Raw genomic sequence first — 11467 nt, forward strand, 5'->3', positions numbered from 1 at the left:
CTTCCTTCCTTCCTTCCTTTCTTTTTCTTTCTTTCTTTCTTCCTTCCTTCCTTCCTTCCTTCCTTCCTTCCTTCCTTCCTTTCCTTTCCTTTCTTTTCTCTCTCTCTCTCTCTCTCTCTCTCTCTCTCTCTCTCTCAAATCAAATTTTTTTTAAATGTCCTCAGGTGAGAATTTTAAAGAAATGTTTGAAGTCCTGGCTGAGCATCATCCCTGGTTCAATGTCTCACTTTCACATCTCTCACTTTCACATCTCTCCCTATCCCTCTTCCTCTCTCTTTAGAAATCAATTTAAAATCTTTTTAAAAACAAGAAGCTGGAGTCATTGTCCTCAGGTCTAAGATATGCCCCAAAACAAAAATAATTTTAAAAGGGAAAATAAGGGAATAAGATAGGGCTTTTAGTATAAATATAGTACTGGTAATCTTTTAATTCCATGCAAAGACTAAAGCTAAGGAAATTTCCTAGAATGTAGAGCAAAAAAACATGTTTCTTAAAAGAAAAAGGTGAGACATGAAGAAACAATTCGGAAGGTCAAACAAATGCTAACAGCAGCTAATATTTATAAAGCACCTACTGTGTGCCAGGTACTATTATCAGCACTTGATAAATATTAATTCATTTAATCCTTACAACAACCTTGAGGCAAATACAATTGTTTCCATTTTACAGATAAAATATTTAGACACAGAGAAGTAATAACCATCCTAGAAAGAGAAAACAGATAAAATACATAGATGAAAAGAAATAATCAAAGATAAAAGAAAACTTTCTGGAGCTAAATGAAGGACATCACAGAAAAAAAAACAAAACAAAAACAAAAAAACCCTCAGAACCAATATCTTAAAAAGTAGCTTAAATGCTTCTAGAGAAAAAACAGGTCATTTACAATAAAACAAGAACCCAAGTGCATCAGACTTTTCTGAAGACTACGAAGCAAATACTTTCAAAGCTCTAAACGATAGTAATTCTCAAACTAGAATTTTATACTCAGCCACACTAGCACCCCAGTGTGAGAGCAGAATAATGGTACTTTCAAACATACTAGGAGTCAAAAAGTTCATTTCCCACTTACTTTTCTTGGGAAATGTCCTAAGTAATCAATCTCTTAGGACATTACTTGTGAAATTCTCCAGAAAAACAAAACAAAACAAAACATAAGGTAACAAATAAATCCGCTCAGGAGAACAGTAAAGGAACATCCCAGCGGGGTGACTAGAGAGGTGGCTTTGAGAGGAGCCAGCCCTTGTTAGAGGAAGGAAGACAGAGAGAACCAGAATGAAATATTCAGGGCAGGAAAAATCCATTGACTAAATGAAATGATTGAGGATAGAAAAAAGTGGAGGTATAATGAAGACACAATGCAACAGGAGAAAAGGGAGAAGCAAAGGGGTATTCAAAAAGTTAGGGTCCAAACATGAAGCAAAAGACCCAGGACTGAATTTTAACCAAGAATGATAAAGAAAGAACCCATCTGCCTTGACATTACCTTGAATGTTCTTCTGTGAGTGACCCAGAGTTCAGAGAGAATGAATGAAAACCTGGCATCCTGACTAGCCCAACAGTGAACAGAGTCAATGAAGTCAATACTTCTTACTGGTTTCCAGCTTTTAGTCAATTTCTGATCCCGGAGTGAAAGTCTCGGTTTGAGTTCAACAACTTTAACAACGTCAAGGAGGGGTGTTAAGATTCAAGGAAAGATAGGGGTGCTCATGTCCTTCTCTTCCTAAGCAGAAAGTCAGAAGATACTGACAGAAGCTGGCAGCACCTACCTAATCCTTTCAGCACCAAGGAGATAGCAGCAAACTGTAGCAGAACACAACCCAGATGAACAAGGTAAGTAATATAAATATGTTAAAATGGTACTAAAGAGAAAAATAAAATAGAAAAAAAGGCCAGGAGCATGTGGCTATTTAGGTGTTCTGAACAAAGAAACTGTGAGTTAGACCTGGCAGCCAGAGGACTTGTTTAAAATGGGTGACAGGGAGCCTTTGTGGAGAATCCAAAAGGTAAGCAGGTATGCTCATTATTTAAAGTCACAAGGACAATCACCACAAAATGAATCACTTAACTATAAAACATTTAGAGCAGATAGCGAATAAAAGGAGTTGGGAGTTTAGTAAAAAGTCTAGCTTTTCATGCTGGTAAATTAATATTTTTTAAATTTGAAATCAAGAATTAAGAAGCCAATTCACTTCCACTAACTTAAGGCATTCAGGAAGAACACAATCAGGAAAAAACTAGAAAGACTGGCCCTGGGGCAATATGAACAGTGATGGCCCGAGAAATGGAAACTTCCCAGCTGGTACATTCCTATTATGTGTATTTATCTGATTTTAAAGATACCTTTTAAAGTGCATAACGTATAATTTCAGAGCCAAGAGTCCTGTAAGAAACTCATTCACTCTTTTTTTTTTTTTAAATCTTCACCCAAGGATATTTTTCCACTGATTTTTAGAAAGAGTGGAAGAGAGAGGGAAAGACAGAGAGAAATATCGGTGTGAGAGAAACACATCGATTGGTTGCCTCCTGCATGCACCCTGATCAGGGCCCTGGCCAGGGGGAGCCTACAACAAGGTATATACCCTTGACCGCATCGAACCTGGGACCCTTTAGCACGCAGGCCAATGCTCTATCCTCTGAGCCAAGCCAGCTAGGGCCTCATTCACTCTTTAACCTGTTCCATTTTTCATTGACAACTGGCAGGGTATAATCCAATCAAGTTTTGTTCAACACAATAAATAGCCAACCAGACATTTACTATTTCACACAGTGTGAGTAGACTTGGCAAGCACCATTCAACTACTAATTTAAGTTCTACCCACTAACCGACACTAAGAAAGTGGACCTCACTCATCACCCATTTTCTTGGAGCTTGGAACTCAGAGACTATGCTGCTTCCACATGACCATGACCATAAGTGGGATACAGGGCCTCTCTGAACCTGTTTCCACATCTACCGGGCAGGAATTCTGGGACATACCATGTCGCAGGGCTGTCATGAGCACAGCACACAGACCAGTGAGTGCTTGGCAAATGCAGACCACTATTAATATTACTTCTAGTAGCTGCTTGGTTACTGACCCTGTAGGGGCAAAAATGAAATAGTTTAAAGGTGAATGGATATAATCATCCTGAGTCCACTGGGAGAAAAGGGAACAGGACAAGCGAGGGAGATGGTGAAAGAGCTAGAGTGGAAGCTGCTAGGGAAACAAGGCCGGCCCAACTCACAGGAAAAAGGCAGCCAGTTTCTACTCTGCTGTTAAAGCTCAACAGCGGCCCTAGAGGACTCCCAAGTGAATGGGCATGGCCGGGTGCCAAAAGAAACAGGCAGCGCTACCACGCAGGCCCCCAGGCCAGTGTGTGAACCACTGCTTTAAGTACAGGCAGCTTACCTGGCCCACTGGAGGCTGTTTCCCCATCTGTAAAAGAGAGTTATGGGGAGAATGAATCAAGGCCCTGCAGGAGCCCTAGCTGGTTTGGCTCAGTGGGCAGAGCGTTGGCCTATGGACTGAAGGGTCCCAGGTTCAATTCCAGTCAAGGGCACATGCCTGGGTTGCGGGTTGATCCCCAATAGGCAGCCAATCGATGATTCTCTCTCATCATTGATGTATTATTATTATTATTATTATTATTATTATTAATAGGTGCTTTACAGGTATCTGCTGTCAGTAACATGTCTGCTCTCCTACAAGCAGCTCAGAGAGAAAGGAGAGAAAAGATTCGGGAAAAGAGAAATGAAGGAAAGAAACAACTGAACGCTGACAGAAGAAACCAGAATAGGAATCTCAGGTTGCCTTCCCTTCTTAACCAGAAGTTTCTGCTTCTGTAACGTAAGTCAGCTACTTGCTGACCCAGGCCCAGACCCCATAGGGTCTGTCCAAGCTGGCTTCCGGCTCAGCCCTGGGCACCTAAACCCTGTCCTGCAAGGAGAGGGGTCAGCAGTGCAGCAGTGGCTCCCCAACCCTGAAGCACTTTGCTAGCAAAAAGTCCTTCATGCTTTCATCAACACATCCATTCAAGAAATATTTATTGGGCCCCTGTGACATGCCAGGCTTCACAACGGGGACTCAATGATGAGAAGAGCAAACATGGCCCCACAGAGCTCATAAGATGGCTACCAACTATGTTCCTAAGAGCCCCGTCAAATTCCCCAGGAAGTGTTCTCTGATCCCCTTCTTTCTACCCTGTCAGACTGCCAGGTCACAGGAAATCCGAATCTTCGTGGAAAGCGTGAATGAGGCACTTGTGCTCATCAAACAACAGTCTGAGAGGTGACACAGGAAAGGAAGACATAAGAAACAAGACAGTGGTGAAATGAGCACATTTTATGCTTTGTCCCCCCTCACAAGTATCATGAGTTCTTAAAATGGCATCTCTCATCAAATGTAGGCCCAATAAGCAATTCCTGATTACTCACCAAGTGGGTGTAAACCACCCATTCCCACCCACTGGCCACTGACTATGTTTTCTCTGGAGACTACTCAGAGCCTGAGTCTAAATAATGACATGAGACACAGTCATCAGTTCCTTTGGGTTTTTCCTACTATGAACTCCATAGCAAAGGAGCAGAAGGGAGGGAGGGGGACCTTTACAGGGTCAAAGAAGGACCAAGTGCTGGCCGGTAAACTTCTCACTGGCATGCCGAGGGGTGCAAGCCAGAACCTCAGAGTGTGAGCCCGCCGCCCCTGGAGAGAAGGTGAACACCAGCCTTGCAAGGAGTGACGCAAACTGGTTAGTGTTGTAGGCACTAGTAGACCCTGTGGGGCTGCCTGGCTGGGAGGGGAGGGGGAGCCAGGGGCCACTCACCACGCTTGGGCTTGGGGAAGCTGTCATGCAGCCAAAAGACCACCTTCTCCACGAAGTGCTGGATTTCACATTGCTCGGGGCCGCGGACGAACACCATCCAATCGTGTGTGAACCCCTCCGTGGTGGGCTTCTTGCGCAGTTGGGCCCGGTGTCCCAGCTCTAACTTGACCTGGACAGTGCACTGGTGGGAGAAAGAGGCGGGCATGGGGTCAGCACAAAGCCCAGAGCAGGAGACGGCCAGCTGTCCATGAGGACCAGGTACTGTGTGCCTGTTTTACACATCTCCTCCCCTCAGCAAGCCCAAGCCATGGCTACGGCTCCTCTCTACCCTCCCCCTCACCTGCAGTTCCCTCTGCCTTATGTGCTCCGCCCCTAGGCCTCCCCATGGCAGGCTCCTTCCTGTCACTGAGGTCTCGACTGGACTGCCCACCTAATATGAAACCACTCACCACCATCCCCATCACTCTGTCACATCATGTTTTAGCATTTTTCACTATCAAAAGGCATCTTACTAAAGGTTTGTTTACTTGCTCTAACATTGGCTCCTCGGGGATGGCTCCTTGTCCAGAGTTGACATCCCTAAGGTCTCCCAGAATATACTGATACAAGAAGTACGATTATGCCCTGGCCAGTTTGCTAAATGGTTAGAGCGCCAGCCTATAGACCGAGGGTCTCGGGTTTGATTCCCGCTCAAGGTGATGTACCTCAGGAACCAATCAATGTGTCTCACATTGATGTTTCTCTCTCTCCCCCGCCCCTCCCTTTCACTCTCTCTAAAAATCAATGGAAAAAATATCAAGTGAGGATTAAAAAAAAAAAGAAGTGCGATTACCTCCTTTTACAGATGAGAAACCCAAAGCTCCAAGAGTGCGCTGCTAAGTAGCACACACAAGGGGGCCCAGTTGGTAGGGAACAGGGCCCAGACTCAAATCCAGGTGTGCGTCCCCAAGGGCCTGTTCCTGTAGCCACTCTGCCAGCTTGCCTCCCTGGTCAAGCCTCCCACGCTCCTTAATTAATGCATTTTCATTCTCCCTTGTCCTACAGAATGCCTCCTGGAGAACAGAGACCAGCAGAGTCACCCGAGTCATCCACACAAATGGTGGCTCCGTTTTTTTGTTAATCCTCACCGGAGGATATTCTTTTTCCATTGATTTTCAGAGAGTGGAAGGAAGGGAGGGGGAGACAGAGAGAAACATAAATGTGACAGAGACACATCGATTGGTTGCCTCCCGCACTCACCCCAACCGGAGCCTAGGGATACAGCCTGCAACCGAGGTACATGCCCTTGACCAGAATCGAATCCTCACCGACTAAGCAGGCCAACACTCTAACCACTGCGCCAAACCAGCTAGGGCTGGTGGCTCAGTTTTAAAAGCAGAATGGTGAGAATGGAGGGGTGAGGTTGAAGCCATCTGGGGACAGGTCCCAGGCGGACCTGCAGCCCCAGTAGTCAGGCTCCATTCATTATGCTCACGTCTGTCACTCTGCCCTGAAACATAAGGCAGCTCATGCTGGTTCCACTCCACTGGATACAAAGCCACAAAACCTCGAAGCACTGGCAACATCTTGGGGGAGGGTGGGTGTCAAAACACTGCCAGGGAACCAACTGTAAACAGCCATCTCCTCAGTAAGAGCCTCCCCAGACCTCCCATAGATACAGCTTGACACCTAGTATCAAATGCAGGAACGATACAAAGAAGCAGAGGCCAAGTGCACACTTGCTCCTAAGTGCTGAGATAATCAGGAGCAAGTCGTGGGTGCGTGGATGCCACACTCCCCAAACAAAGCTCCCCTGTGATGGGCTTCCCTGCCCTCCCTTGACCAGAAATCTCCCCCTGTTCACTATCTACCCTCTTTTTCACCCAACCCACTGATGACATGTGTCCCTTTGGCCACAGTTCCTCTGTACCTGCCTCTTCTCAGCAATTCAGCAACCCGTTCAGTCCTCCCTCCCTCTTCTCCTTCTTCTCACTGCTCAGTCTCTGCGATGAAAGCAGGGCAGACAGACAGATCCTATCTCTCAGTTTCACAACTTTCCACGGCTCACCACGCCCTCAGAATGAAGTCCAAATGCCTCAGCACACTGGCAGTCTCCCACCTGTGTTTCCTCAAGTCTGAGATGCTCATTATTTTTCACTTTTTAACCCTTCTGAGGTCGGAGTGTATTGTGCAGTCCATGTATAAGTCACACACCCCCAGCACCACCAAGACCCACACATGCAAACACACAAAGAAGCTGTTACTAAGTCTGTGGTGTGCCCGAAAGGCTTGGAACTGAGGAAACACAGAAAATGCACACCACTTCCGATCCAGCTGAGTAGGATGCTAGCATCCCAGAACACATGCAGAATGTCTACTCCTGTCTGTCTCTGCTCCTTCGAGCCTGCAGCCTGTGTCCTACTCATTTCCCTGCTGATCGAATTCCACTCATCCCTTCAACCCCAGCTTGAGTGCTACTTTCTCCAGAGCCCTTTCCGACTGCTGTGTGCCCACTTGGTCCTGCTGCAATTCCTAGGCTGTACACTGCTGCCTCCCCAGGACTACATCTCCCTGTCCTTCTAACCCAGCCGTGGGCAAACTACGGCCCGCGGGACGTCCTTCTAACCTCTATCTTGGAAACACGGTACATGAGGCATCAACTATACTTAATGAATCAAACTAGAAGGCCTTCCTAGATCAATGAGTTCTAAGTGGTGCTTTCCAAGAGGAAGAGCCAAGAAGAACTGTGTTAAGAATTAAAGGATGGTCCCGATATACAGAAGACCTAACAGAAGCTCTGAGTAACTTAATGAGCAGCTGTAAAAACAGGGCAGGAGTTCCCCTGACATAGGACAGTCCCTGAGGGGCTCCTTGGGAAACGAGCAAGGAGGGCCTGGGCAATCTGTGCAGTCGGGGCTGAAGGCAGAAAAGAAACAAGTTCACATGAAGGCAACCAGAGGATGTGGCTAAAAAACGAGGTTAAGTCGAGCCTGAAATGGGAGAACTCACAAGACCTCAGGGTGGACAGAGGAGGAGAGCAAAGGAGGCTCAAATAACTCTGAGACCCAGGTAGCTGGGATGCTCCTGGGATGGTGGGAGGGAGTATTGGGCCTATTCAAGTGGAAATACCTCACCTAAAGCTAGAGAGAAGGGGCCACACATCTGGATAAACATGTAATGCTCAAATCAACCATAAGCATCTGTCTGCACAGTGCCACACATGGACAACATTCAACATAAACAAACCCAAGCAATATTTACATTATCCCGAAAGGCTGTAATCACCATCTACATGTCCATGTGTGTAAGAAACTCTGCCTTTCTCTCCCACCTGCTTCCACACTGAGAAATCGGGAGACAATCCCTGGATTGTTGGGAGGGTTACTGATGGAAAACTAAATACATACAATCATAACAATAATTTACTGGCAAACAACTTTTTGTTCTTGGGGTTAACTCCTGCGTAATGAGATGCCTCCTCAGATTCTGTTATTCACCAATCCAACTGCCTTCCCAGCATTTCTGATTATGCGGGGTTCCTACCCAGGGCACACGATCAGCAAAGCAGTTATTGTGAAAGAATAGAGGCCACAGTTCCATCAGAAAGGGGAAAATGGAAGCACCAAAAATACACTCCACAGGCCAAAGTAAACAAACAGGAAGGTTCTGAAGCAGCGGTAGGTCATCTCTGTAGCTGGCAGGCCATGCCCAAAGCTTGCTGGGCAGCGGCATCTGTGCCCTAGAGGCTGGCATAAACTCAGCCTCCACACCCCCAGGTTCAAGGTACCAATAACTGCAATACAATGATGCACTCAGGAGAGGATCACTTCCCTGAATGCTGGAATCTTCTAAAAAATAAAGATGGTGGAATAACACAGATTGTGGGCTATTATACATATGACTCACTGATTCAGTAAGACATTCAAGCGACACTGAACTGAAGGCAAGCAAGAAGCTGAGCCCTGGCCAACTACCCTGACTTGTCAAGTCATAATAATTTACTAGTATGGCTAGGCCAATTTCTCTTCCAAGGATTCTGCTCCTCCCTTCCTTACTCTTCCTGGACTCCTTCCCTGTCCATTAGAACCAAATAATTGAAGCAAATTAGCTATTTCTCTAGGAAGGGTAGCTGGCTAAAGGGGTTAACTGTTGGTTAGGGAAACCCGCCTGGAAATGAAGAACCTCACTGTTCAGCTGCATGGAGGCCCTTTATGGGACCTCCAGAGTGGGTGGCTGGAAGTGGCCCTGTAGGGGTCTGGAGTTCTAACCTAGCTTCAGTTACTGCCATGTCCCAGCATCTTGGAGACCACTTTGCCACGCACTCTCCCAACAAAAACCTGGAACAAAGGGGAATATTTCATCCCAAAGACCAGTGGATGAAGATGGCGCAGCACACGGGCTCCAAGGGCCGTCTGGGGATAGTTCACCATGGGCAGAGGGCCTCAGCGGGCACTGCCCTCTCTCCAGGCCAACTGGCAGAGGGCACTTGGAAAACAAGGCCAAACTCCTAAGTCCTATAAGCCAGGCAAACAGATCCTGGCTCTCCAGGAATTTCACTGGAGCATAGAGCCCCCCACCCCCCAGGGGGACTTGAATGACCTCCACCTGGCAAAGAGAAAGAGCCAACCTGGTCCCAACAGCTCCACTCCTTCAATGACCTTTCTTTGTCAGATCCTTTCTGTACCCTGTGAACCCTGCCCTCAGCCTGGGCCCCAGAAGGCAGTTCTTTAGCAACAAATTTATCTGTAAGATTTTCCCTGATTTCTGGTGGGAATTCTCAACAGATGCCCTTTCCTCTGGGAATTCACACTTTACTGAGTGGCATAATTAAGCCTGGAGTTTGGCTACAGCATCTAATTCCCACAGATGTGACAATCCACTCCCCTCCCAGAAAGATAAAGCACCCAAGAGCATTTCCCCTCAGCAGTCAGGATTGATTTTGCCAGGTCTAAATGGACCCAGCAGATCGCTGGCAATATGGTCCACACTTACAAGAAATGGGAAAAAGTACTGGTCACATGAAGTGACAGTGACACAAGACCAAATAAAATACTCTTCACAGAACTCCCTCCAGATCCAGTGGGGGGCTCTCAGAAGCAGCCACAAATGAATGTGAAAAAGACAGAAAATGAAGGATGGCCCTCAGTGACAATCCTCTCAAGAGGAGGGCAGCCTGCCCAGAGGGGGGAAAGAACCAAGCTGCATGAGACACTAGTCTTCTAACTGCTGGTACACAGGGGGATAGCAGCCAGCACCTGCACCCCTCTTCTGACTCTGTCCAGCCTTGTCCCTTTCACCAGGGGGGTAAGGTTAATGATAAAGGGATGAGAGGGAGCTCAATGAATGCTCTCTGGAAACTCTCTAAGTGTGCAGACCATGTGGATATGCAAATAAACCTACAATCCTTAGTTTTCAGGTTCCTGGGAAGACAGACCCTCACCAGCCCTCCAGGAAGGCTGGGACATGGTATATATTACATATGCAGGAGATGCCTGCAGACATGTAGACGGCAGGGTGTCGCCCAAGTTCTCTAGGGAGCAGTTTGGGGAATTTTTTTTAAACACTACAAACTCAATACTAAAGGCAACTGTGGCCGGGGTAGGTGGGCCTGGTTACAAGGAGCTGATAACTAGTCACTTTTATTTAACGAACAGTTAGCAAAGCGGGTATATATTACTTATGCAGGAGATGCCTGCAGACATGTAGACAGCAGGGTGTCGCCCAAGTTCTCTAGGGAGCAGTTCGGGGAATTTTTTTTAAACACTACAAACTCAATACTAAAGGCAACTGTGGCCGGGGTAGGTGGGCCTGGTTACAAGGAGCTGATAACTAGTCACTTTTATTTAACGAACAGTTAGCAAAGCTTATTCAAAATTGTGTTACATGGACATAAAGGGAAAAAGGACTCGGGTCCCCGCCCTCAAGTACTTTACAACATAGTTAACTTCAGGACAGAAACTTGGCATGCTGACTTTCCAACCGATAGTTTCAGACCTGGATGGGAGAAAATCCAGTCACTCATGTCAGTGCTCTGAACAATTCCAAGCATTTCTCTGCAAGGTCTCGGTAAAGGAGACCTACCTAAGAATGCCACTAAGGCCTGACTCCTTTTGGGGCCTCCCTGAGCCTGCATTTACACATCTGTAAAATGGGCCATCACCGTTAGAAACAAACCTCCCCTTCCGGAACAACAGAGTATGGTCACAAGCAATTGTTCCCAATTTCAAACTCAAGAGAGAACCTTTTGAAGAATCAGCATTAATTCAACTGTGATTCAATGGGTTGGCCATCCACCCTCGGTGCCATGCCCAGTGCTTCTGTGAAGAAAGGACACCGTGGTCCTCTGGAGAACAGAATCACCCACACACTGACACCAGTTCTAGTTCCCCAGGCAGCCCTTCCCCAACCTCCCAGCATCTGCTTGGCCTTTAACTACGCCTGTTCCTTCCCTACCATCCTTGGAGATAAATCACACACCTAATGAGCAAAGATCTGCCCCCTCCCCACTCCCAAAGTACATGGCCTTCTCCCCCCTAAAAAACACACAAAAACCAAATCCCACAGACATCGGACGTGTTAAGTACAGGCTTGGAACCATAAAGACTTTGCCTACCCATGGGGAAAGATTTTGATGCTGAGAAGTTGGGTGCCCAGAGCAAAATGCAGAATTGCCTTTCTTAGC

At 46.7% G+C, this 11467-nt stretch overlaps 1 protein-coding gene across 4 annotated transcripts in view; it reads right to left on the reverse strand.

The window, feature by feature from the left end:
* Nucleotides 1-5026, reverse strand: part of MLLT1 (myeloid/lymphoid or mixed-lineage leukemia; translocated to, 1) — an 80122-nt gene extending 75096 nt beyond the window's left edge. For 3 of the 4 annotated variants that reach the window (XM_014531913.1, XM_014531911.1, XM_014531912.1), the window contains exon 1: nt 4807-5026. In XM_014531913.1, the coding sequence (XP_014387399.1) occupies nt 4807-5011 (205 nt within the window). In that variant the 5' untranslated portion in view covers nt 5012-5026. The remainder of the gene's footprint in view (nt 1-4806) is intronic. The other variant, XM_014531915.1, reaches the window with a different exon arrangement.
* Nucleotides 5027-11467: the final 6441 nt, after the last annotated feature.

The sequence above is a fragment of the Myotis brandtii genome, unplaced genomic scaffold (assembly GCF_000412655.1).
Source record: "Myotis brandtii unplaced genomic scaffold, ASM41265v1 scaffold827, whole genome shotgun sequence".
Lineage (NCBI taxonomy): Eukaryota > Metazoa > Chordata > Mammalia > Chiroptera > Vespertilionidae > Myotis > Myotis brandtii.